This window comes from Salmo trutta, chromosome 29, assembly GCF_901001165.1.
Source record: "Salmo trutta chromosome 29, fSalTru1.1, whole genome shotgun sequence".
Classification (NCBI taxonomy): domain Eukaryota; kingdom Metazoa; phylum Chordata; class Actinopteri; order Salmoniformes; family Salmonidae; genus Salmo; species Salmo trutta.
In genome coordinates, this window is record NC_042985.1 from 3,209,396 (window position 1) to 3,233,289 (window position 23,894).

General features: G+C 45.7%; 1 protein-coding gene across 5 annotated transcripts in view; it reads left to right on the forward strand.

The window, feature by feature from the left end:
• Nucleotides 1-23,894, forward strand: part of kcnq1.1 (potassium voltage-gated channel, KQT-like subfamily, member 1.1) — a 35,487-nt gene that overhangs the window by 9,549 nt on the left and 2,044 nt on the right. For 3 of the 5 annotated variants that reach the window (XM_029720562.1, XM_029720560.1, XM_029720563.1), the window contains 13 exons: nucleotides 5,667-5,793; nucleotides 6,495-6,573; nucleotides 8,350-8,446; nucleotides 8,729-8,869; nucleotides 9,252-9,362; nucleotides 9,635-9,730; nucleotides 10,207-10,323; nucleotides 10,911-11,049; nucleotides 11,317-11,334; nucleotides 12,087-12,143; nucleotides 12,320-12,443; nucleotides 19,668-19,743; nucleotides 23,543-23,637. In XM_029720562.1, coding sequence (XP_029576422.1) covers nucleotides 5,667-5,793; nucleotides 6,495-6,573; nucleotides 8,350-8,446; nucleotides 8,729-8,869; nucleotides 9,252-9,362; nucleotides 9,635-9,730; nucleotides 10,207-10,323; nucleotides 10,911-11,049; nucleotides 11,317-11,334; nucleotides 12,087-12,143; nucleotides 12,320-12,443; nucleotides 19,668-19,743; nucleotides 23,543-23,637 — 1,277 coding nt within the window. The remainder of the gene's footprint in view (nucleotides 1-5,666; nucleotides 5,794-6,494; nucleotides 6,574-8,349; nucleotides 8,447-8,728; nucleotides 8,870-9,251; nucleotides 9,363-9,634; nucleotides 9,731-10,206; nucleotides 10,324-10,910; nucleotides 11,050-11,316; nucleotides 11,335-12,086; nucleotides 12,144-12,319; nucleotides 12,444-19,667; nucleotides 19,744-23,542; nucleotides 23,638-23,894) is intronic. The other 2 variants (XR_003870362.1, XM_029720561.1) reach the window with 2 other exon arrangements.

A 23,894-nucleotide genomic window follows, 5' to 3' on the forward strand; every position in this document is an offset into this window, starting at 1 on the left:
CACTCTCTTCTGGGTGGTGAGTTATTATATACTCTACTATAGGGCAGTACCAGGCTCTGACACTCTCTTCTGGGTGGTGAGTTATTATATTATTATATACTCTACTATAGGGCAGTACCAGGCTCTGACACTCTCTTCTGGGTGGTGAGTTATTATATACTCTACTATAGGGCAGTACCAGGCTCTGACACTCTCTTCTGGGTGGTGAGTTATTATATTATTATACTCTACTATAGGGCAGTACCAGGCTCTGACACTCTCTTCTGGGTGGTGAGTTATTATATTATTATATACTCTACTATAGGGCAGTACCAGGCTCTGACACTCTCTTCTGGGTGGTGAGTTATTATATTATTATATACTCTACTATAGGGCAGTACCAGGCTCTGACATTCTTCTGGGTGGTGAGTTGGAACAGCAACATGCTCTCAATTTAATTTGTGAAGTCCATTTTACATCAGCAGTTGTCACAAAGTGCTTTACAGAAACCCAGCCTGAATCTTCAAAGAGCAAGCAACACCCAGTGGCTAGGAATAACTCCCTAGAAGGTAGAAACCTGGGAAGAAACCTAGAGAGGAACCAGGCTCTGAGAGGTGGCCAGTCCTCCTCATGTTTACAGTCAGGTTTGGGTAATTCAGTAGAATATTTATGTTATTTACTGCCAAAGTGTAACACCCACCTGAGGATGCCACGGGAGACAGAATGCTTACACTGGGGAGGGGACGATTGATGTCTCAGTCAGCCAATTAGGAATCAGTGAATACATTTATGCTTTTTGGTTACTTGCCAGTAGGCCAAACCCAAACGTTTACTGCATTTCTCCACAATATTCAGATCCTTATTGTGTAACAGAGTTGCTAGGCCAGCAGAGGACAGATCCTTGCTGTGTAACAGAGTTGCTAGGCCAGCAGAGGACAGATCCTTATTGTGTAACAGAGTTGCTAGGCCAGCAGAGAGCAGATCCTTACTGTGTAACAGAGTTGCTAGGCCAGCAGAGGACAGATCCTTATTGTGTAACAGAGTTGCTAGGCCAGCAGAGAGCAGATCCTTACTGTGTAACAGAGTTGCTAGGCCAGCAGAGAGCAGATCCTTACTGTGTAACAGAGTTGCTAGGCCAGCAGAGGGCAGATCCTTACTGTGTAACAGAGTTGCTAGGCCAGCAGAGGGCAGATCCTTACTGTGTAACAGAATTGCTAGGCCAGCAGAGGGCAGATCCTTACTGTGTAACAGAGTTGCTAGGCCAGCAGAGGGCAGATCCTTACTGTGTAACAGAGTTGCTAGGCCAGCAGAGGGCAGATCCTTACTGTGTAACAGAGTTGCTAGGCCAGCAGAGGACAGATCCTTACTGTGTAACAGAGTTGCTAGGCCAGCAGAGAGCAGATCCTTACTGTGTAACAGAGTTGCTAGGCCAGCAGAGGGCAGATCCTTACTGTGTAACAGAGTTGCTAGGCCAGCAGAGGGCAGATCCTTACTGCGTAACAGAGTTGCTACGCCAGCAGAGGGCAGATCCTTACTGTGTAACAGAGTTGCTAGGCCAGCAGAGAGCAGATCCTTACTGTGTAACAGAGTTGCTAGGCCAGCGGAGGGCAGTAGTGGTCTATTTTCTCTCTACACTGTAGAAAGATCATTCTTCCTATGACAGTCCTCTCTCTCCCCACCCGCCCAAACCTTCAGCACATCATGCATGGTCAGATAGCTATCCCAAACATCAAACATCAAACCTTACCCTGAACTCCAGTCATACCAGGCCCCTAACACCAAACCTTACCCTGAACTCCAGTCATACCAGGCCCCTAACACCAAACCTTACCCTAAACTCCAGCCGTACCAGGCCCCTAACACCAAACCTTACCCTAAACTCCAGCCATACCAGGCCCCTAACACCAAACCTTACCCTAAACTCCAGCCATACCAGGCCCCTAACACCAAACCTTACCCTGAACTCCAGCCATACCAGGCCCCTAACACCAAACCTTACCCTAAACCCATCATACCAGGCCCCTAACACCAAACCTTACCCTAAACTCCAGCCATACCAGGCCCCTAACACCAAACCTTACCCTAAACTCCAGTCATACCAGGCCCCTAACACCAAACCTTACCTTAAACTCCAGCCATACCAGGCCCCTAACACCAAACCTTACCCTAAACTCCAGCCATACCAGGCCCCTAACACCAAACCTTACCCTAAACTCCAGCCATACCAGGCCCCCTAACACCAAACCTTACCCTAAACTCCAGCCATACCAGGCCCCTAACACCAAACCTTACCCTAAACTCCAGCCATACCAGGCCCCTAACACCAAACCTTACCCTAAACCCCAGTCATACCAGGCCCCTAACACCAAACCTTACCCTAAACTCCAGTCATACCAGGCCCCTAACACCAAACCTTACCCTAAACTCCAGCCATACCAGGCCCCTAACACCAAACCTTACCCTAAACTCCAGCCATACCAGGCCCCTAACACCAAACCTTACCCTAAACTCCAGCCATACCAGGCCCCTAACACCAAACCTTACCTTAAACTCCAGCCATACCAGGCCCCTAACACCAAACTTGCATTTGACATTGCATTTCATCTTCGCCCTTGTCTGATTCCTCGCCCTATCCTTCTGTCTAAAGACCATTTCATTCTATATGTCTCATTTTAGGGAATAATACTGTAATGACAATAGTTGATTGGATGAAAGCGCTCTTCATTGTATGAGGGAAACTCATTCACATTCATCACCAATATGTAGCATCCTGTAAGGGCTGTCTGAAGAGAGAGACCAAGGTGCAGCGGAGTTAGTGTTCATCATAAGAATTTAATAGACCAACGTGAACACTTTACAAAAACAAGAAAACTGACAGCCAAAACAGTCCTGTCAGGTGCAAACACTAACAGAAACAATTACCCACAAAACCCAAAGGAAAAACATGCTCCTTATGTGTGACTCCCAATCAGCAACAACAAGCTTCAGCTGTGCCTGATTGGGAGCCACACAAGGCCCAAAACAAAGAAATACAAAAACATAGAAAAAGGAACACAGAACGCCCACCCAATGTAACACCCTGGCCTAACCAAAATAAAGAACAAAAAACCCCTCTCTATGGCCAGGGCGTTACACATCCACCTGGATGGGTCTGCATAGCCATAGTCAAAATGATATTATTTGTGAACCAAAACCATTGTTAACTTTGTCCATGTTCACAGATCTATGTTGACATATATACGCATCCTTAAATGTGACATCTGTGCGGTCAGACAAAGCAACTCTGAATTGTTAAACACATCCAGACCCTGACCCTAAATCCTTCCCTCAAACCTAGACACCACTGACCAGCTGCTGAGTTAAACAGCTCTTGTGTTTGTATGCTTAGTCTGGCTGACAGATCCCTTCTGCAGTCAGAGGAATGGAGACAAAGAAGAGGAAAGAGGGGGACTACCCTTGAGAGTCGTCCTAGAGGAGAAAGAAAGAGGGGAAAGAGCGAGAGAACGAGGGATTAGGGTTAGACGGGAGCGGGGTCGGAGTGTGGGGGCCACAAGGGCACGCACACGCAGGTTGAAAGTTCACCTCAGCCAGTGTCTAACAGGATTAAATGATGCTGTCCACTCATCAGGACCACGCCCAGAATCACAGATTAATCTGCGCCTGCAGAGGTGGGATTAGCAGGGGCCCTAACTAGAGAGGCCTTTCTGTTTGCCAGGGGCCCTAACTAGAGAGGCCCTTATGTTTGCCAGGGGCCCTAACTAGAGAGGCCCATATACAGATCCCTGGATTTGATTCTTCATTTTTTTGTGTCCATATTTTAGTGCCACATAGTGTCTGACCTCAGTATAACTACGTTAGTAAGTCTGATCAGAAAGGGGCGAAAAGGTGGAATGACTGGACCTCAAGGCTGATGACCTTGCCCTCTGTCCTCCTCTCTCCCCTCCCCCCCATCCCCACCACAACACCAACAGCTCTTCCTTTGTCTGGTTTGCACCCCACTGCATGTGAGGTCACCACTTTACTCACTGTTATCAAGGTCCAATGTAGATTCTCTCTTCCTGGAAGGAGTAACCTAGTGCATCTGTGGCACTTGCGTGATTTTATTTGAATTTAACCTTTATTTAACTAGGCAAGTCAGTTAAGGACAAATTCTTATTTACAATGATGGCCTACACTGCGGCCAAACCCTCCCCTAACCCGGACAACGCTGGGCCAATTGTGCACCGCACTATGGGACTCCCGATCACGGCCGGTTGTGATACAGCCCGGGATCGAACCAGGATCTGTAGTGACGCCTCTAGCACTGTGATGCAGTGCTGTAGACCGCCGCGCCACTCGGGAGCCCTGATACTTACATGTGTTTACCCAGCGCCAAGACGGAACATATGTTGGGCATCTGTCACTCTTAAAAGACCATTAAAAGTTATTGATTTTGTATTGGTCTTCTAAATTGCTAAATGCTAAACTTGAAAATTTGAATGGAATTGCATTGGCGATCATTTCAGTTCATTGTTTGATTCATGTCATGCACTGGGAGCCATTTGGCGTTAATTTCAGTTCATTGTTTGATTCATGTCATGCACTGGGAGTCATTTGGCGTTCATTTCAGTTCATTGTTTGATTCATGTCATGCACTGGGAGTCATTTGGCGTTCATTTCAGTTCATTGTTTGATTCATGTCATGCACTGGGAGTCATTTGGCGTTCATTTCAGTTCATTGTTTGATTCATGTCATGCACTGGGAGTCATTTAGCATTAATTTCAGTTCATTGTTTGATTCATGTCATGCACTGGGAGTCATTTGATGTATAGGAACATATTGGTTATTTTGTCCATTCAGGGACAAAGGAACTAGAAGCAATAGGCCGGGTTACCAATAGTGTACTAGGGCCCAGGGTTTTGGTTAATCATGTCACATGACCTTAATTTGAACCTTTATTTAATAAAGTGTTTTCATCTAACTGTCCCCTTTTCTTTTTATGTCAGATAGTCCAGCACCATCCTTAGACCGTTTGCTTTCATTTTTGGTCTAATTCTCATTCATGGAAAAGGAAGGTTACAATCTAGGTGATGTGACATGAATAACCACAACACATGGCCCGATCATATATTAATCCTGTTGTGGTTCCCTGAAGGCTGGCACACATCACACATCCTGGATGTAGTGCTGGGCTGAAGATAGTTCACCACGCTGGGTTTTAGGGACCACCAGCTGGAGATGTCTGACTGACAACATATTTCACAACATTCTACATGTAAAATCAGTGCACACTTGGTTCTCAAATGACGTTCAGAGGTGCTAAGTACTCTGGGCCAGCTGTTGGTGTGTCTGAGCCTTTAGTTTTATCACCTGCTCTATTCCCTCTTCCTATCTGATAATCACTTCCTATTTTCCTACATTCTCTCTCTGTCTCTCTCTCTCTCTCTCTCTCTGTCTCTCTCTCTCTCTCTCTCTCTCTCTCATTCTCTCTCTCTCTCTCTCTCTCTCTCTCTCTCTCTCATTCTCTCTCTCTCAATTTAAGGGGCTTTATTGGCATGGGAAACATATGTTTACATTTCCAAAGCAAGTGAAATAGATAATAAACAATAACAATTAACAGTGAACATTACACTCACAAAAGTTCTCTCTACACCCCCCCCCCCCCCCCCCCCCCCCCCCCCCCCCCCCCACTCTCTGTCTTTAACAGGAGATCGCGCTGGTGGTGTTATTCGGTGTGGAGTATGGTGTGCGGCTGTGGTCAGCAGGGTGCCGTAGTAAATATGTTGGCGTCTGGGGCCGGCTGCGCTTTGCCAGGAAGCCTATCTCCATCATCGGCAAGTGCCTGGAACAAACTCCACACGGGCATCCTTAGTCTTCAGATAAAATAAGATAAAAACATGTACAATAGATATCCTAATTAAGTAACAGTGACAATTCAACAACCCTGGGATCCTTCCTGTAACATGTCACCCTCCTGTAACATGGCTTCTTCCTGTAACATGTCTCTCTCCTGTAACATGGCTTCTTCCTGTAACATGTCTCTCTCCTGTAACATGGCTCCTTCCTGTAACATGGCTCCTTCCTGTAACATGGCTCCTTCCTGTAACATGTCCCCCTCCTGTAACATGGTTCCTTCCTGTAACATGTCTCCTTCCTGTAACATGGCTTCTTCCTGAAACATGTCTCCTTCCTGTAACATGTCACCCTCCTGTAACATGGTTGCTTCCTGTAACATGGCTCCCTCCTGTAACATGTCCCCCTCCTGTAACATGGCTTCTTCCTGTAACATGTCTCCCTCCTGTAACATGGCTTCTTCCTGTAACATGTCTCTCTCCTGTAACATGGCTTCTTCCTGTAACATGGCTTCTTCCTGTAACATGTCTCTCTCCTGTAACATGGCTCCCTCCTGTAACATGGCTCCTTCCTGTAACATGTCTCCCTCCTGTAACATGGCTCCTTCCTGTAACATGGCTTCTTCCTGTAACATGGCTTCTTCCTGTAACATGGTTCCCCTCTACTGTGTGCTTCTCTGCAGATTTGATTGTAGTGGTGGCCTCCATCATTGTGCTCGTAGTAGGCTCCAATGGACAGGTGTTTGCCACATCTGCTGTCAGGTAAGACACTGGCCCTCGACTCTCATGTCCAAAGTTTCCTACGTTTCCAGCACTATCATGCAGGGCTCCAGACTGCGACCATTTAGTTGCATTTGGCTATACCTTTGACTTGGCTATGGCGAGTTAATTTTTTTTATTGGTCGCATTGGTGCAAGCTGCACATTCTACATGGTCACCTCACTCTAAACTTGGCTGAAACCATGATTTGGTCAAATAGTCATGTGTATTATTATCCTCATGACTCCTGTAATGAAGGTCTCTGCCCCTGTGCCTGTTTAGCTGGGGCCTGCTGCTGTAATGAAGGTCTCTGCCCCTGTGCCTGTTTAGCTGGGGCCTGCTGCTGTAATGAAGGTCTCTGTCCCTGTGCCTGTTTAGCTGGGGCCTGCTGCTGTAATGAAGGTCTCTGTCCCTGTGCCTGTTTAGCTGGGGCCTGCTGCTGTAATGAAGGTCTCTGTCCCTGTGCCTGTTTAGCTGGGGCCTGCTGCTGTAATGAAGGTCTCTGCCCCTGTGCCTGTTTAGCTGGGGCCTGCTGCTGTAATGAAGGTCTCTGTCCCTGTGCCTGTTTAGCTGGGGCCTGCTGCTGTAATGAAGGTCTCTGCCCCTGTGCCTGTTTAGCTGGGGCCTGCTGCTGTAATGAAGGTCTCTGTCCCTGTGCCTGTTTAGCTGGGGCCTGCTGCTGTAATGAAGGTCTCTGCCCCTGTGCCTGTTTAGCTGGGGCCTGCTGCTGTAATGAAGATCTCTGCCCCTGTGCCTGTTTAGCTGGGGTCTGCTGCTGTAATGAAGGTCTCTGTCCCTGTGCCTGTTTAGCTGGGGCCTGCTGCTGTAATGAAGGTCTCTGTCCCTGTGCCTGTTTAGCTGGGGCCTGCTGCTGTAATGAAGGTATCTGCCCCTGTGCCTGTTTAGCTGGGGCCTGCTGCTGTAATGAAGATCTCTGCCCCTGTGCCTGTTTAGCTGGGGCCTGCTGCTGTAATGAAGGTCTCTGCCTCTGTGCCTGTTTAGCTGGGGCCTGCTGCTGTAATGAAGGTCTCTGCCCCTGTGCCTGTTTAGCTGGGGTCTGCTGCTGTAATGAAGGTCTCTGCCCCTGTGCCTGTTTAGCTGGGGCCTGCTGCTGTAATGAAGGTCTCTGCCCCTGTGCCTGTTTAGCTGGGGCCTGCTGCTGTAATGAAGGTCTCTGCCCCTGTGCCTGTTTAGCTGGGGCCTGCTGCTGTAATGAAGGTCTCTGCCCCTGTGCCTGTTTAGCTGGGGCCTGCTGCTGTAATGAGCGAGCCACTTACTCTCTCCCCGCATTCCAGGAGATTTTTATTTTCTTCCGATTGTATAGGCTGTAACATTTCAAAATCTAATTGCGGGTAATAAACAGCTTTGGAAGCAGTTTTTATTGACTTTAGTGTTAGAATCCTACATGGCCACCAGCAGTGGGTATTATTTTTAGAGTTAGCGATCAAGCTAATGTGTTTGGAGTTTCCACTTACTCAGGTGGTGAAATAGTCCTAAATAAATCAGCCCATGATATTATTGTACATGAAAGATGTGGGCAAATGTATCTCTATTGAACAAAACAAAATTCATGACATCACTGGATTCGTTGAATCATGCATTCCTGCATGGACATGTTAGATGAAACAACTTATTTCTTGAATACCATCTCAGTAGTCTGTCTATAACTAAATCATTTTATCAGATGATTACTAATTGTTCTCTATTGTTGCCAGCAGTTCCATCAGGGGAAAATGTTTGTCTGGAGCCCCGATCACAGAGAGTGTGTTCTTGTTCCAGAGGGATTCGCTTCCTGCAGATCCTGCGTATGCTCCATGTGGACCGGCAGGGAGGGACGTGGCGTCTGCTGGGCTCTGTGGTCTTCATCCACAGGCAGGTTAGTTTGGATCCTTGAAAATCGCTATATAAATACCATGGATTTTTATTATTATGAGTTGTTCACTGCACAGGTTAACAGAGTTGACAAACACTAACACACACTCCTACTTTAATGCTGAGCGACAAACTTTTCTTCGTTATTAATAACTTTCTTCCTCTCTAGATAACTATGTTAAATAACTTGTCTCGTGTGTGTGTGTGCGCGTGTGTCTTTGTGTATGTGTGCCTTTGTGTGCGTGCGTGTGTGTGTGTGTGTGTGTGTGTGTGTGTGTGTTTCCAGGAGCTCATCACCACGCTGTACATTGGTTTCCTGGGGCTCATCTTCTCCTCCTACTTTGTGTACCTGGCAGAGAAGGATGCTGTGGACAGCAATGGAGCCAATGAGTTTGAGAGCTACGCTGACGCCTTGTGGTGGGGGGTGGTAAGGCTGCTGTGTGTGTGTGTGTATGTGTGTGTGTGTGTGTGTGTTTCACAGGAGGTTGGTGGCACCTTAATTGGGGAGGACGGGCTCATGGTAATGACTAGAGCGGAATCAGTGGAACGGTATCAAATAGATCAAACACATGGTTTCCATGGTTTCCAGGTGTTTGATGCCGTTCCATTTACTCCATTTACAGCCATTATAATGAGCTGTCTTCCCCTCAGCAGCCTCCACTGGTGTGTGTGTGTGTGTGTGTGTGTGTGTGTGTGTGTGTGTGTGTGTGTGTGTGTGTGTGTGTGTGTGTGTGTGTGTGTGTGTCTGGCTTCACTTAACAGGGCAGGTGTTTGGGATGACTCTTCTAGCAGTCTTTTGTCTTTTGCAGGTGACCGTCACAACTATAGGCTATGGAGACAAGGTGCCTCAGACGTGGATCGGTAAAACCATTGCATCATGTTTCTCAGTCTTTGCCATCTCCTTCTTCGCCCTACCAGCTGTAAGTGCAGGAGTAACCAGGTGGAAAGATACTGTTTGTTCATCAGTAACACCGTGAAGCACACTCTTAGAAAAAAAGGGTTATTCATTTGTCCCCATAGGATAACCTTTTTTCCTTCCAGGTAGAACCCTTTGGTGGTGAAAGGGTTCTACTTGGAACTCAAAATAGTTATTTTCAGAGGGTTCTCCTTAGGGGACAATTGAAGAACCCGTTATGGTACTAGGTAACACCCCCACTTTTCTAGTGTAGTAATCCTCTGCGTTTGTTTGCAGGGGATCCTGGGTTCAGGCTTTGCCCTGAAGGTTCAACAGAAACAGAGGCAGAAGCACTTCAACAGACAGATCCCTGCAGCTGCCATTCTCATCCAGGTGAGTCTGACAGAGACAGTCCCAGTGAAACCAACATCAGTGTGCTAGATAAGCAATATTAGCTTCCTCCTCTCTGATTACAACTCAGAGTAAACTGTCTGTTCCACAGCTCAAACCCGGGGCCCTCTGCCTCGCTAACACGCTTGACCACCCTCCTTGACAACGTACGAACCAGTTGAGCTATAGAAAAGGATCCAATTCGATGGCACAATTGGCGACATTTCAAGCTAGCCGTGAAGTGAGCTTTTCGGCCCATTCTTATCTCTGTTATACCAGCATGCTCTTTTACTTCACAACAACTGTTGAATTTCAGGAAACCTATTATTCTGGAGATGCTGTGAAGCATTAGCATTAGGTAGATGTGTTCCTCACTATTCCTTAAAAGTACCTTCATCTCGAGTCAACTGTAGTGTAGATTCTAGTAGTCACCTGCAATGTTAATGTCTGTTTACTTCCTGATCACATTCTCTGTCCAGACTTCGTGGAGGGTCTTTGCTGTGGAGAACCCTGACTCGGCCACCTTCAAGATGTTTGTGAGGAGGAGACCTGCTCTGCCCAGCTCCTCTGTATCCAGTCCCAAGCCCAAGAAAACGGTCAGCTGTCCATATAGAATCACTGGTTATCAGATCGATGCTATTTCATTCATCAATCCATTCATCTACCCATCCATTTATCCACCCACCCATTTACCCACCCTTCCATTTACCCATCCAGACATCCGCTGTCCATCCGTCCATTGACCCACCCATCCATCCATCCATCCATTCATCATCCACCCACCGTCCGTATACCCACCCACCCATCCATTCATCCATCCACCCACCCGCCCATCCATCCATCCGTCCATTCATCATCCACCCACCCACCCACCCATCCACCCACCGTCCGTATACCCACCCACCCATCCATTCATCCATCCACCCACCCGCCCATCCATCCATCCGTCCATTCATCATCCACCCACCCACCCACCCATCCACCCACCGTCCGTATACCCACCCACCCATCCATTCATCCATCCACCCACCCGCCCATCCATCCATCCGTCCATTCATCATCCACCCACCCACCCACCCATCCACCCACCGTCCGTATACCCACCCACCCATCCACCCACCATCCATCCACCCACCCGCCCATCCATCCATCCGTCCATTCACGTCTGTCCCTCTGTAAACAGGTGAAGCTGAGGAGGAAGTTGAAGAGCAGTGAGAAGGACGACGGGCCTGGTTCTCCCACTGTTCCCAGTATCTCCTACGACTCTGTGTTCAATAGTGGGAGGGAGCTCAGCTCTGACGTCTACAGCACTGTGTGTACAGGTAGGAGAGGGGTACTCTCCTATATATATTTACACTGCATCTTAGTGGCTTGGAGTAGCCTAAAGGGGCAGTTCACCCACATTTTAATGGCACTCTGCCAGGGTTTATCAGACCCAATTCCATTTCTGTCAATTGAATTATGATTAATTTAATTCATGAATTAGACGTTTCCCATGGTTTTCAACACACTCTCTATTCTCTTTCCCTCTCTGTTTCTCTTTCTCTCCCTCTCTTTTTCCCTATCTGCTGTTTCTGGCTTCTGTTTAGCTGAAGCCCTAGGATGTGGTGAGCTCCTGTTAGTGTCCACTCCTCCTGTCCAGTCACTGTTACTGTCCTCTTGACCAATCACTGTTACTGTCCTCTTGACCAATCACTGCATCTGTTACTGTCCTCTTGACCAATCACTGCATCTGTCACTGTCCTCTTGACCAATCACTGCAGCTGTCCTCTTGGCCAATCACTGCAGCTGTCCTCTTGGCCAATCACTGTCTCGGTTACTGTTGTATCTGTCTCTCACTGCCTGCTCCTTCTGTACAGTTTTGTATAGGTACATAACCCTTTAGTCAGTCAACTGCAGATAAATCAGTCTTCAGTTGAATGTGTGGGTTCCAGCACATAGAGGTTGTAGTGGTTCTGGAACCCCCTTCAAAATGTCTCAGTTGTGCCACCATTCTATCTTGTTATCATGATTATCTCAGTAGCATGTTGGTGTTTCAGGCTCGGTATCTATAAAGCACTTTGTGACAACTGCTGATGTAAAGAAGGCTTTCTAAAAAATATATTTGAATGCATACAAAGATAACCCACTGCCCCCTTAGTCCCCATCCACCTGCCCGCATCCTCCGTTCCCACCCAGAAACTATGCTTCCCATCCCGCCTAGCCCCCACCTCCCTCCACCTCCATGACCCGTAGAAAGCCTGCCTCCCAGCCTTCCCATCCCACCCAGAAGATCATGTATCTACTAGATTGCTAGCTACATGATCCTCTTGTGTGTTTGTCTCCATCCCTCCCTCCCCTCCTCTTCTTGGTCTCACAGATACCCAGCAGTCCTGGACCTCTCTTTCCTCCCTTACATTCAGCTCGCCACTCCCAGGTAACAAGCACTGAGCTGTTTTGTTTTCGCTACAGAAATATAGAAATGTGAAAGGGTTGCATGGATTTTTTGAAATTACATTATAAGATCATAGGGAAATCTTCTGTCACTTGGCTATGCATATTCTGAGTGTGTGTGTGCCTACGATGCTTGGGACTGTGTGTGTGTGTTGGCAGTGAAAAAGACCCCTGGTTTGTTGGAGGTGCAGACCCCTCGTCCCCTCCAGAGGAACAGCAGCTTTGGGGACGATCTGGACCAGGAGGACCAGTGTGTTCTGACCCCAGTCACCCACGTGTCACAGTCAGTCTGTTTCCCTTTCAGTCTGTCGTCTATCACCCACGTGTCAGTCAGTCTGTTTCCCTTTCAGTCTGTCGTCTATCACCCACGTGTCACAGTCAGTTTGTTTCCCCCTCACAGTCTGTCGTCTATCACCCACGTGTCAGTCAGTTTGTTTCCCCCTCACAGTCTGTCGTCTATCACCCACGTGTCACATCAGTTTGTTTCCCCCTTTCAGTCTGTCGTCTATCACCCACGTGTCACAGTGAGTCAATGACACAATGACATCATCATAAGCCGGCTCTCTGATTGGTTCCTTCATAGTGACATTGTTATAACCCTGCTCTCTAAGTGATCTATTCATAATGACATCATCATAACCCTGCTTTCTGATTGGTCCCTTCATAAGACATTGTCATAACCCTGCACTGTGATTGCGCCTTTCATAATGACATCATTATAACCCTGCTTTCTGATTGGTCCCATCATAATGACATTTACATATCCCTGCTTTCTGATTGGTCCCTTCATAATGACATTGTCATAACCCTGCTTTGTGATTGCGCCTTTCATAATGACATCATTATAACCCTGCTTTCTGATTGGTCCCATCATAATGACATTGTCATAACCCTGCTTTCTGATTGGTCCCTTCATAATGACATCATCACAGTGAGTCTGTTTCCCTTTCAGTCTGTGCTCTATTTCCAGCCTGATCCTCAGTTACCGTAACAGCGGTTGCGCCTCAGTTACCGTAACAGCGGTTGCGCCTCAGTTACCGTAACAGCGGTTGCGCCTCAGTTACCGTAACAGCGGTTGCGCCTCAGTTACCGTAACAGCGGTTGCGCCTCAGTTACCGTAACAGCGGTTGCGCCTCAGTTACCGTAACAGCGGTTGCGCCTCAGTTACCGTAACAGCGGTTGCGCCTCAGTTACCGTAACAGCGGTTGCGCCTCAGTTACCGTAACAGCGGTTGCAGCTCTCTTGATGATGACTAACCTTGTCTGATACCTGAAGACTTAGCTCCCTGACACACACAGATAGACACAAAGACGCATGCGCAAACACACACACAAACACACTTGCATAGTATGCGTATCATGGGCATAGTGAAAGCCAGTGTGATATAGACCTCTGTGAGAAAAGTGGTGTAAATGAGGCTGAGTTCCTGTCCCTGAAGGCTCCATACTAAACAGTGGGGTAATGGGTCAGGCTGGCTATTGCATGCAGGGACATCATTAACTGGGACCCTCTCTCTGCCCCATTGCCTGCTAAACCCCTTGAAACCAGCACGGCCCCATTAAACAACGCTCCTTAATTAAACAAGCAGGGACCACTGTGTTCCCGAGTGGCGCATCGATCTTAACCAGTCTCTGGTTCGAATCCAGGCTGTATCACATCTGGCCGTGATTGGGAGTCCCATAGGGCGGCGCACAATTGGCCCAGCGTCGTCCAGGTTTGGCCGGGGTAGGCCGTCATTGTAAATAAGAATTTGTTTTTAACTGACTTGCCTAGTTAAATAAAGGTTAAATGTACAAAATTGTAAAAAAAATTAAAAAAGAAGAATCACTTTCTAGGCATATTAGACTGATTTATCCTTCACTAAAATGGCTGCCATTATCAGCACACTGTGTAACTATGAGGATCTATGACATCAGGTCCTCTAGTGATCTCTGTGTGTTATAGGCTAATGGTTTTACCCTGATAGGCTACTGTCAGGTATAGTAAGGTATATCATTGGTTGATTGGGGCCTGTGACTCCAACAATGGGTGTCTACTAGCTACTGGCTATAGATAGATGCAGGCTTATTATGGGCAGATTTTGCTCAGATGACACAGCAGTTATTTGCGATTTGTAAAATGTTCCTGGATTTTCCTACTGGCCTTTAATGTTTCTTGCAATTGTTTTGATGAGTTAACATGTGGTGTATTTTGACCAACAAGATAAGGTTCCATTTTGTTCCTGTTTATGTTATCCTGATTGCAGTGGTGGGCAGTCGAGGAGGCAGCTCTGTTCTTTCCCATCGGGGGGGGGGGGGGGGGCACTGGAGAGGTCATGAATGGCAGGCAGCTACTGTTCAGCTCCCTGGTAGATAACAGACAAAATGACTCCACAATCTTTAGCACAATGATAGCAGGGGAGGGGGCGGCCATTTTGTGATAGTGCTGCTGTTTGTAGTTTGGTTTAAGACTCCCACTCGGTCATTGACAGCTACTAGTATGAAGATAGAGTAGCACCTAATAGACATTCATAACGTGTCAAATCAAAGATGTTAACTCATCTTGGTTGTTTTTGGCCTAAAGAAAGTAGGAGGAGTCAGCGTTGCTTGTCAGAGGTCCTCATCTAGCATTGTGTTGGTCACAGTGTCAGCTGCTCTGAGATCAGAGAGAGAGGGAGTGGCTGTTTAGACCAGGGTGTTGACACCAGTAATGACATGACCTTTTCCTGTCACTTTCAGCTCCTTTGATATGCTTGCCTTGTTGTTGTCCCCAACAAACAAACAAACAGAAAGACAAACAGACAGACACAGTCCAGACCCACACTACCAAGGTAATTTCTCCTCTTGTCACCCAAGTGTCACTTTGGTGAAAGAGGGGGAGAGAGAGTTAGAGAGAGAGGGCGAGCGGGCGTGATTACATCCATGGGTGGTTGTCTAGGCCAGGGGTTAAAGTTAGTGCAGGGTCTTCTAGGTTTAGGCTTGGTGTGTATGGTTGTCTAGGCCAGGGGTTAAAGTTAGTGCATGGTCTTCTAGGTTTAGGCTTGGTGTGTTTGGTTGTGTAGGTGTGGTAAGATTACTGCAAGAGTGCAGGGATGACAGAATGAAATAGACTTTTAGTTGCCTACCCAGTAACAGAATGAAATAGACTTTTAGTTGCCTACCCAGTAACAGAATGAAATAGACTTTTAGTTGCCTACCCAGTAACAGAATGAAATAGACTTTTAGTTGCCTACCCAGTGACAGAATGAAATAGACTTTTAGTTGCCTACCCAGTAACAGAATGAAATAGACTTTTAGTTGCCTACCCAGTCACACCCCCCCTTTCAATTCCTCTTCCTCTTTGGTGGATGACCCAAGTTCCCCTTCTCAGTCCTCCCCAGATCAGAGTGGTGTGCTGCTGGTTCTATCGGGGTGATGAGATGAGGCCTGACAGACTACAGGTTCTATCAGGGTGATGAGGCCTGACAGACTACAGGTTCTATCAGGGTGATGAGGCCTGACAGACTACAGGTTCTATCGGGGTGATGAGACCTGACAGACTACAGGTTCTATCAGGGTGATGAGACCTGACAGACTACAGGTTCTATCGGGGTGATGACACCTGACAGACTCCAGGTTCTATCAGGGTGATGACACCTGACAGACTCCAGGTTCTATCGGGGTGATGATACCTGACAGACTCCAGGTTCTATCGGGGTGATGAGACCTGACAGACTACAGGTTCTATCGGGGTGATGATACCTGACAGACTACAGGTTCTATCAGGGTGATGAGACCTGACAGACTACAGGTTCTATCAGGGTGATGATACTTGACAGACTACAGGTTCTATCAGGGTGATGAGACCAGACAGACTACAGGTTCTATCAGGGTGATGAGGCCAGGCAGACTACAGGTTCTATCAGGGTGATGAGATGAGTTCAGACAGACTACAGGTTCTATCGGGGTGATGAGGCCAGGCAGACTACAGGTTCTATCAGGGTGATGAGATGAGTTCAGACAGACTACAGGTTCTATCGGGGTGATGAGGCCAGGCAGACTACAGGTTCTATCAGGGTGATGAGATGAGTTCAGACAGACTACAGGTTCTATCAGGGTGATGAGGCCATGCAGACTACAGGTTCTATCAGGGTGATGAGATGAGTTCAGACAGACTACAGGTTCTATCAGGGTGATGACACCTGACAGACTACAGGTTCTATCAGGGTGATGAGACCTGACATGCTACAGGTTCTATCAGGGTGATGAGGCCAGGCAGACTACAGGTTCTATCAGGGGGATGAGACCTGACAGACTACAGGTTCTATCAGGGTGATGACACCTGACAGACTCCAGGTTCTATCAGGGTGATGAGACCTGACAGACTCCAGGTTCTATCGGGGTGATGATACCTGACAGACTACAGGTTCTATCGGGGTGATGAGACCTGACAGACTACAGGTTCTATCAGGGTGATGATACCTGACAGACTACAGGTTCTATCAGGGTGATGAGACCTGACAGACTACAGGTTCTATCAGGGTGATGATACCTGACAGACTACAGGTTCTATCAGGGTGATGAGACCAGACAGACTACAGGTTCTATCAGGGTGATGACACCTGACAGACTACAGGTTCTATCAGGGTGATGAGACCAGACAGACTACAGGTTCTATCAGGGTGATGAGGCCTGACAGACTACAGATTCTATCAGGGTGATGAGGCCTGACAGACTACAGGTTCTATCAGGGTGATGATACCTGACAGACTACAGGTTCTATCAGGGTGATGACACCTGACAGACTACAGGTTCTATCAGGGTGATGAGGCCTGACAGACTACAGGTTCTATCAGGGTGATGAGGCCTGACAGACTACAGGTTCTATCAGGGTGATGAGGCCTGACAGACTACAGGTTCTATCAGGGTGATGAGGCCTGACAGACTACAGGTTCTATCGGGGTGATGAGACCTGACAGACTACAGTTTCTATCAGGTTGAAGCGGCCAGACAGACTACAGGTTCTATCAGGGTGATGTGACTTGACAGACTACAGGTTCCCTCTAATGGATGCTAAGCACCAGGACCATCCACCACTTAGTGAAAGCACTACTCTGAGCTTAGTGTTTACAACGACACTCAAAGACAGATCCACTAAAGGTTTGGAACCCCCCGTGTTTTTTGAGCCACTTTATCAGAGGCAAATGACAGAGACATTGACTATAAAACATAAATGTTTCTGAGCCACATACATATTCATCAATATATTTATTTACTGTATGTTGCAAAACCAGTTAGTTGACACCCACTGGGCAAAAAGTGGTTGAATCAATGTTGTTTCCATGTAATTTCAACAGACATTTTTTTATGTGATGAGGTTCGATCAATGTGGAAAACTGATTGGTTTTGCAAAAAGTCAACATAAGGGAATTTTGCCTTTTTCACCAAAATGTTTACCTAAATCCAATGACATGGTTAATTTTTTTGTTAATTTTACATTTATTTCACGTTAGTTTACAACTCAACCAAATGTAAATCAAAACTAAACGTTAAACTTCTCTGTGTCCAGTGGGCAGTGATTGCTGTGAATGAAGCCTCATAGGATAATCAGCCCTAAACTCTCTGCTAGAAGTGTAGTCTGTAGGGAATGGCCCCATCTCAATCTGGCTCAATCTGTTTATTCAGAAGAAATGAGGCCGGGGTCAATTTAGGCAGCATTTATGCTGACACACCCTGACACTCTTCAGCTACAGAATTACCCTCATGCTCTAGGGCAAGGATTCTCAACTGGTGGGTCGCAACCAACATTTGGGTCGAGGGAGGTTTTGAGTGGGTCGTGGGAGTAAAAAATGTAATAATAATGTATGAAGAAATACTCTGGTCTGAACTCAAATAACTTAAAACAAGGAGAAAGTATGTAGACATGATAACACATATTTTTATGAGTAATTTAATTTCTGAAAATGTTTTCTTCAATCACAGTATTTCCAATATAGAACTATTATCAGTACTATGTTTGTTGATTTTGTGGTCTCAAGCCAGTGAGTTTATTAACATTCTTCATATGGGCAAAATGGTATTATTGACAATGAAAGAGTTGGGAATGTTGTTCCCTTGTCATATAATTGCTACAATTACTATCAATATAGTCTTTGAAAATACAAATATAGTTTTCCAGATTGTATTTTGAAGATTATTTTTCGCGATGCGAATATTGAGGTGCGACTGAGACGACCTGGTTCAATTTGGGTCCCGAGGCAAAACCAGTTGAGAACCACTGTTGTAGGGTACTGTACAAATGAATTTCCTTGTGACTGTATGGTTTACTTGACTAGTTTTGACTTGAGAATATTCCTGGATAGTTGGTAAGCAACTCCAGTGTATATTTGGCCTTGTATTTTAGGTTATTGTCCTGCTGAAAGGTTAATTAATTTCCCAGTGTCTGGTGGAAAGCAGACTGAACCTGGTTTTCCTCTAGGATTTTGCCTGTGTTTAGCTCCATTCCGTTTATTTTTCATCCTGAAATACTCCCCCGGGCCTTAACGATTACAAGCATACCCATAACATGATGCAGCCACCACTATGCTTGAAAATATGGAGAGGGGTACTCAGTAATGTGTTTTATTGTATTTTCCCCAAACATAACACTTTGTATTTAGGATGAAAAGTGAATTGCTTTGCCACATTGTTTTGAAGTATTACTTTAGTGCATTGTTGCATACAGATGAATGTTTTGGAATATTTCTATTCTGTACAGGCTTCCTTTTTTTCACGCTGTTATTTAGATCATTATTGTGGAGTAACTACAATGTTGTTGATCCATCCTCAGTTTTCTTTTATCACAACCATTCAACTCTGTAACTGTTTTAAAGTCACCATTGGCCTCATGGTGAAATCCCTGAGCGGTTTCCTTCCTTTCTGTCAACTGAGTTAGGAAGGACACCTGTATCTTTGTAGTGACTGGTTGTATTGATACACCATCCAAAGTGTAATTAATAACTTCACCATGATCAAAGGGATATTCAATGTCTGCTTTTTATTTTTATCCGTATACCAATAGGTGCCCTTCTTTGTGAGGCATTGGAAAATCTCCCTGGTCCTTGTGGTTGAATCTGTGTTTGAAATTCACTGCTCGACTGAGGGACTTTACAGATAATTGTTTGTGTGGTGTACAGAGATGAGGTAGTCATTCAGAAATATATTATTATTGCACACAGAGTGAGTCTATGCAACTTATTAAGTGACTTGTTAAGAAACTGTTTTACTCCTGAACGTACTTAGGCTTGCCATAACAAAGGGGTTGAATACTTATTGACTCAAGACATTTCAGCTTTTCATTTTTAATTAATTTGTAAACAAAAATAGAAAAACACAATTCCACTTTGACATTATGGTGTATTGTGTGTAGGCCAGTGACACAATTTTTTTTTACATTTAATCTATTTTAAATTCAGGCTGTAACACAACTAAATGTGTAAAAAGTAAAGGGGTGTGAATACTTTCTGAATACTTTGCTATAAAAATCACTCATAGCCATCTATCTCACGCAGGCTGCAGGAGACTCACAGAGCAGCTATCCACGTGATCCTACGGATGCGCTACTTTGTCGCCAAGAAGAGATTCCAGGTGGGTACGTTGTTTGTAGGAGTGTTTTTGACCAGCAGAACGATCCACTGTATTGACAGATACCACTACCTACATTCTGGTATAGGCTACCACACCTGGGTTCAAATACTATTTCAGGTATTTTAATTACTTTTCAGTACATTTAAAAACAAGTATTCAGATATTTGAAAAAAAACAAGTAGTTAAATATTGAAATGTATTTGTAAATACACTTGGAAAGTATAAAACAAATACTCAAATACACTGACTCGAATGCATTTAACCCATGCATTTGAATATTTTGAAAGTACTTTCACATACATTTAGGTCGACGATATGTTTTTACAAATAACCATTCAAATCCTCAAATAAAAGTACTTGTTTTGGGCTGTTTATTTGAAAATACTCAAATACACAGAAAAAAGTATTTAAATAAATACTAAAATACACATGTATTTGCACCCAGGTATGAAGGCTACTGCTATTTCAGCTCTTTCCTCCTTCCCTCTCTACCCTAACAACATTACAATCCACTCCATACATTCAGACGTCCCCCCATCCTGGTTCTTTCTGGTTGCCCTCAGCAGTCAACACACAGCATATCCTGTTTTATCAGCAGGCTGTTAGCCGCAGACTAGCGCTAGGTAGCGCTTGGGACAATGATGTCACGCTGATGACTGTTTACCCTCCTCTTAATGGGACTGCCTGTCCTCATGTCCTCTTAACGGGACTGCCTGTCCTCACTTCGGTGTGACTGTTTGCCTTCCGCACAGGCTGCCTTGATCAAGTCACACCGGGACTCCAGGACAAACAGGCAGCTTCACACTGCTGTCTGAGCGGGTGTTGTGGAGCTCAACCTAAAACTAACATAGTCAATCAATGAAGAGACTCTTCCCTCAGGCTGAAAAGCAGAACAGCGGACATCACTCAAGTTGTGTGTTTGCCTTTGAGTCTGTGTGTGTCTGGGTTCTCAGTTGTGTGTGTGGGGGGTGGGAGGGTGGTGGTGGGGGGGATTTGGACTTGGTTTTGGATTGTAGTGTTATTATGGTTGTGTGTATGGGCTTAGTGTTTGAGTGATCAGGCTGTCTTTAGGGTTCTAGAATACTCTGTAGTGTGTTCCCAGGGTTTTAGTTGAAGAGACTGGTGATGTTCCCGTGTCTGTGTGTGTAGAATGTCTTTATGTTTGGTGTGAAGTAGGTGTGTTTGATCTGGTGACACATATATATCTTTGGAACACCATCTACTGTGAGGCTGTGTTGAAGTACCGTAACGTCTAAGTCCACGTCAGTTGAGGCCTGAGTTCAGCTGAGGTAGCTACTCTACTGGCTACAGGCCCACTGCTGCACCGCTCTACCCTGTTAGCACACTGCACGGTACGCACAGAGAAACTGGCTCTACAGTCAAACACACCTAGTGGCTCATGAAGGATAGATACTGAACATCAGTGGTGGAGAAAGTACCTGTCATACTTAAGTAAAGATACCTTAATAGAAAATGACTCAAGTAAAAGTCACCCAGTAAAATTCTACTTGAGTAAAAGTCTAAAAGTATTTGGTTTAAAATATACTTAAGTATCAAAAGTAAATATAATTTCTAAAATATACTTAAGTATCAAAAGTCAAAGTATAAATCATTCCAAATTCCTTATGTTAAGCAAACCAGATGGCACCATTTTCTTGTTATTTTAATTTATGAAACGCCAGGGGCACACTCCAACATTCAGACATAATTTACAAACAAAGCATTTGAGTCCGCCAGATCAGAGGCAGTAGGGGTGCCCAGGGATGTTCTCTGTTTAGTGAGTCCTCCAGATCAGAGGCAGTAGGGGTGCCCAGGGATGTTCTCTGTTTAGTGAGTCAGCCAGATCAGAGGCAGTAGGGGTGCCCAGGGATGTTCTCTGTTTAGTGAGTCAGCCAGATCAGAGGCAGTAGGGATGCCCAGGGATGTTCTCTGTTTAGTGAGTCCGCCAGATCAGAGGCAGTAGGGATACCCAGGGATGTTCTCTGTTTAGTGAGTCCGCCAGATCAGAGGCAGTAGGGGTGCCCAGGGATGTTCTCTGTTTAGTGAGTCAGCCAGATCAGAGGCAGTAGGGATGCCCAGGGATGTTCTCTGTTTAGTGAGTCTGCCAGATCAGAGGCAGTAGGGGTGCCCAGGGATGTTCTCTGTTTAGTGAGTCCTCCAGATCAGAGGCAGTAGGGATGCCCAGAGATGTTCTCTGTTTAGTGAGTCCGCCAGATCAGAGGCAGTAGGGGTTCCCAGGGATGTTCTCTGTTTAGTGAGTCCGCCAGATCAGAGGCAGTAGGGGTGACCAGGGATGTTCTCTGTTTAGTGAGTCCTCCAGATCAGAGGCAGTAGGGGTGCCCAGGGATGTTCTCTGTTTAGTGAGTCCTCCAGATCAGAGGCAGTAGGGATGCCCAGGGATGTTCTCTGTTTAGTGAGTCCGCCAGATCAGAGGCAGTAGGGGTGCCCAGGGATGTTCTCTGTTTAGTGAGTCCGCCAGATCAGAGGCAGTAGGGGTGACCAGGGATGTTCTCTGTTTAGTGAGTCCTCCAGATCAGAGGCAGTAGGGGTGCCCAGGGATGTTCTCTGTTTAGTGAGTCCGCCAGATCAGAGGCAGTAGGGGTGACCAGGGATGTTCTCTGTTTAGTGAGTCTGCCAGATCAGAGGCAGTAGGGGTGACCAGGGATGTTCTCTGTTTAGTGAGTCCTCCAGATCAGAGGCAGTAGGGGTGACCAGGGATGTTCTCTGTTTAGTGAGTCCTCCAGATCAGAGGCAGTAGGGGTGACCAGGGATGTTCTCTGTTTAGTGAGTCCTCCAGATCAGAGGTAGTAGGGATGCCCAGGGATGTTCTCTGTTTAGTGAGTCCTCCAGATCAGAGGCAGTAGGGGTGACCAGGGATGTTCTCTGTTTAGTGAGTCCTCCAGATCAGAGGCAGTAGGGGTGCCCAGGGATGTTCTCTGTTTAGTGTGTGAATTGGACTTTTCCTAGCGAGTACTTTTGGGTGTCAAGGAAAATGTATGGAGTAAAAAGTACAATATTTTCTTTAGGAATGTAGTGCAGTAAAAGTTGTCAAAAATATAAATAGTAAAGTACAGTACCCCAAAAAACGACTTAAGTAGTACCTTAAAGTATTTTTACTTAAGTACTTTACACCACTGCTGTACATCATGTCGGTATATGACAGGGAAAAAAACACTCAGTGGGTTAACACCATGAGTGTTTTAAGTCATAGTTTTCAGATTAGTGGGTTAACACCACGAGTGTTTTAAATTATAGTTCTCAGATTAGTGGGTTAACACCATGAGTGTTTTAAGTCATAGCTCTCAGATTAAAGTGGGCTAACACCATGAGTGTTTTAAATCATAGTTCTCAGATTAGTGGGTTAACACCACGAGTGTTTTAAATTATAGTTCTCAGATTAGTGGGTTAACACCATGAGTGTTTTAAGTCATAGCTCTCAGATTAAAGTGGGCTAACACCATGAGTGTTTTAAATCATAGTTCTCAGATTAGTGGGCTAACACCATGAGTGTTATAAGTCATTGTTCTCAGCTTTAAAGCTGCAATATGTCATTTTTTGGGGGGGGTATCTGTGTATTGTCTTGACTGCTTTCAATAATTGTGTGTGTGTGTGTGTGTGGAATGACTGTCTGATGTGCTTACATCAGAGAGAGATCTTTTCATATATTCTCTAGTCTGCAACTCAAACTTCTTTTCACAAACTGTTAGAAAGACTTATTTTACAAGATGGCAGCTTTTTGATCTGTTGACTTCTTTAGTTTTTACTGCTGAGGGTGATTAACAGTGTGTGTGTTCTGCAGCAAGCACGTAAGCCCTATGACGTGCGAGACGTGATCGAGCAGTATTCCCAAGGACACCTGAATCTCATGGTGCGCATCAAGGAGCTACAGAGGAGGTGGGCTGCATCTCAAGCTGTCTCCTAAGTCCCGATCATTTCAAATTGATATCAAGGTCTTTATGCGGGTTAGCTCATCCATTGCAATTAACTCACTGATTTAAAGTGCATATGACTTGCACACTACAGACCCACTGGGCACAGACGTCAGTTCAACATCTAGTTTTGATTTACATTTAGTTGAGTTGTCAACTAATGTGAATACAATGTCAAATCAACAACAAAAAATCACCATGTCATTAGATTTAGGTTAAAAG